The sequence below is a fragment of the Nicotiana tabacum genome, chromosome 19 (assembly GCF_000715075.1).
Source record: "Nicotiana tabacum cultivar K326 chromosome 19, ASM71507v2, whole genome shotgun sequence".
NCBI lineage: Eukaryota > Viridiplantae > Streptophyta > Magnoliopsida > Solanales > Solanaceae > Nicotiana > Nicotiana tabacum.
In genome coordinates, this window is record NC_134098.1 from 8,466,972 (window position 1) to 8,470,361 (window position 3,390).

A 3,390-nucleotide genomic window follows, 5' to 3' on the forward strand; every position below is an offset into this window, starting at 1 on the left:
TATAAATCAAATAAAAGACAGTCTTAAAACAAAATGCACCAATGGTCTAGTAGTAGAATAGTATCCTGCCACAGTACAGACCCCGGTTCGATTCTCAGATGGTAAATCTTTTGATTATATAATTAAAATACTGACCAACTTTTGTCGGAAAAAACCGACCAACTTTGGTCGGGTTTTTTTTTAATATATATTTTTTTTAATTTAATTGACCAACCAAAGTTGGTCGGTAATTTCCGACCAACTTTGGTCGGTATTTCTTTCCGACCCCTAAAATACCGTTCACACATAAATAATCGCGTTTTGGTCGGTTATTGGCCATTACCGATCAACTTTGATTGATTTTTTTGGTCAGTTTTTATCGAATTTCTAGTAGTGATAGTTTATGAGAATGATTGATGATATTCCTGAAAGAAATAAGAGCCGGGTTTTGGAGTAGACTTTAGTTAAGGACCGTTAGATTCTTAATATTTCTTTACGGTAGGATGAAAGTTGCCAAACTTTTGAATAGTTTAGGGATGCTTTTTGTTTACTTAATAGTACAAGGATGTACTTTAAGTTTGAGGTATAATTCAGGGATGTTCTTAGCAAAAACCTCTTTAGAAATTAAGTGATAACATAGATGAAATGCATTTTAAATTCGTTGCAATCTTAAATAAGATTTTTGAAAATATAGATTTTAGTTCAGTAGCTTGAATATATACATACTCGAACTAATTCTGTTGTTAAACTAGTACCGAAAATTCTGAAAACTTAAGATAGTCTGAGAGTGTCAAATTAATAAAGTTGTTGAAATTATCAATATAATATATAAATTACTTCTCACACTCATCGTATATCATTTAATTTTAATAAATCAATTATTTTTGGCTTTAAGGGACTATTTTCAAAATAATTAAACATAAACTGTAAAAACAATTTGTCATACATATATGGGCCCAGACCTAATGCCACCTAGGATGACAAGTCATCATAGGCATACTTTAAAGTAAAGATTGATGGTGACTTTAATATACACTACGTAGTCAAAATGATGACGACACACGCATAGCGCACGCTTGTCACAAGCAAACATTCCTCGTACATATTTTTTACTTTACCCTCATTATACTGAAGAATTATACTCTCAACTCCAATTTAACTACCTTAAATTTGGATTAAAATTAAGGGTAAAGGTGTCATTTGATCAATTAGCTTTGACTTCAAAAATTCTTATAAGATCAACAGATTCTATCCGAATATTCCATCAAATTGTGTCACGTCTCTTTGCAAATCACTCTATTGATCTCCAAAATGGCCATTTCTTCTAAATTTATTGCTATTTTTCTCATTTTTATTTTCCTTTCTTTTCCATCAAAAATCACATGTGAATCTGAAAATAATGATACTACTCAATCAAAATGTGGTTCAGATACTGGACATGGATGTAGAAACAAGAATGAGGCATTAAAGCTAAAGCTTGTAGCCATTGCTTCAATTCTTGTAACTAGCATGATTGGTGTTTGTTTACCCCTTGTTTCTCGTACAGTTCCTGCCCTTCAACCAGATAAGAATTTATTCGTGTTGGTTAAGGCGTTTGCTTCCGGGGTTATACTAGCCACTGGATACATGCACGTTATGCCTGACTCGTTTGATTGTCTTAGGTCAGACTGCTTGCCAGATAACCCCTGGAAAAAGTTTCCCTTCACAACGTTTGTTGCTATGCTTTCGGCTATTTTAACTCTATGTGTGGATTCATATGCTATGAGTTACTTCAAGAAGTATAAATTGGAAAGTGGAGTAGGAAATGGAAGAGATTTTGTTCATAATGGGAAGATGGAGTCGCAAATTATTGACAATAATAGCCACATTCATGGTGAAGCCAAAGTTGATGATAAAGCTGCACAATTGCTTAGGTATCGCGTGGTAGCTCAGGTACAATTCTCACTTCAATAGGATTTACCTGATATAGTCCGTGTTATTGTAGAAGAGGAGCCTTGGAGAAATAGTAAGGTTGTCTCCGCGTGACCTGTAGGTAACAGGTTCGAATCGTGGAAGTAGCCAGTAATGTTAGCATTAGGTTAGCTTGTATACATCACACCCCTTGGGGTGTGACCCTTTCCAGGACCTTGCATGAACGCGGGATACTTTATGCACCGTGTTGTCCATGTTATTGTAATTCTAATATTGACCACGATATTGTATATTAACAATTATGTCTGAATTAACGTCGTATTTAAAAACTTATTATACGACAACATGTCACATATAATATTCTTAACTTATATTTTTCTTATTCACCTTAGTTGATGTCATGGCAATGCAGGTTTTGGAACTAGGAATTGTTGTGCACTCAGTAGTGATTGGATTATCCATGGGAGCATCTGATAATCCATGTACAATTAGGCCACTAGTAGCTGCTATATGTTTCCATCAACTTTTTGAAGGAATGGGTCTAGGAGGTTGCATTCTCCAGGTAAATTGAAAAATAAATATCAAATCTCGTCAAATTTGCAGCTCAAAAATTGATTATATGCTCAATAATTGTAGCTCTAATTTTTATTTTTATTTTTTCGTGTTTAGGCCGAATATGGTATGAAGCTGAAAGGTATAATGGTGTTCTTTTTCTCATTAACAACACCATTTGGGATAGCACTTGGAATTGGTTTATCAAAAGTGTATAGTGAAAATAGCCCAACAGCACTAATAGTGGTGGGATTGCTAAATGCATGTTCAGCTGGTTTATTGAATTACATGGCATTAGTGGATCTTCTTGCAGCTGATTTTATGGGGACTAAATTGCAGAATAGTATGAAACTTCAATCATGGGCTTATGTTGCTGTTTTACTAGGTGCTGGTGGGATGTCTATCATGGCCATATGGGCGTAAAAATTTTTTTTGTTTATTTTTATTTAGGGAAGCATTAGACTTCCTTTTTTTATTTTTCTATTTTTTCTAAATTTTGCTCCATCATCGATGTAAATAATTTTGAAAAAAATAATGTAATGAGTTTGGTCTCCTTTTTATATGCTTTAGTACTTTTCACACAGTTGAATTCTAAACTCATTCTTAGGGGCAAATAGAGCCTTAAGGTAACTTTGAAGCAGAACATAAATTTTATAGGTAAATATTTACTAAAATTGCAATAAACAGTAGATATGAATCCACATCTTTAAACATATAACCGGTTCAATACTAAAAATTTTAAAATTAAACGCATAAAATTTAAATTCTGAATAAGTGTTTGCTCTTGCCACCAACGTAAGGTTTACTATTGGAGTCTAATATTGGCCATGCATTCAAGGCTTCAAAGTATAACTAGATGAGACTATTAAGTGTTTTTTCACTACAAAAGGTGCACGTGATGAACTGTACTATGTCTTTGCTATGCGAAAAAAAGCAAGTTATAACTCT

At 33.5% G+C, this 3,390-nt stretch overlaps 1 protein-coding gene across 1 annotated transcript; it reads left to right on the top strand.

Annotated features, from left to right (window-relative positions):
• Positions 1-1,260: 1,260 nt before the first annotated feature.
• On the top strand, positions 1,261-2,865 carry LOC107808931 (fe(2+) transport protein 1-like). Its single transcript, XM_016633491.2, has 3 exons — positions 1,261-1,911; positions 2,303-2,452; positions 2,560-2,865. The coding sequence occupies exons 1-3, from the start codon at positions 1,291-1,293 to the stop codon at positions 2,863-2,865; spliced, it is 1,077 nt and encodes a 358-aa protein (XP_016488977.2). The 5' UTR covers positions 1,261-1,290.
• Positions 2,866-3,390: the final 525 nt, after the last annotated feature.

Bases quoted from the DNA above. Each gene is read 5' to 3' on its own strand.
- LOC107808931 (XM_016633491.2), top strand. From the start codon at position 1,291: ATGGCCATTTCTTCTAAATTTATTGCTATTTTTCTCATTTTTATTTTC. The intron at 1,912-2,302 runs GTACAATTCTCA...ATGGCAATGCAG, and splicing joins GGTATCGCGTGGTAGCTCAG to GTTTTGGAACTAGGAATTGT. The intron at 2,453-2,559 runs GTAAATTGAAAA...TTTCGTGTTTAG, and splicing joins TAGGAGGTTGCATTCTCCAG to GCCGAATATGGTATGAAGCT.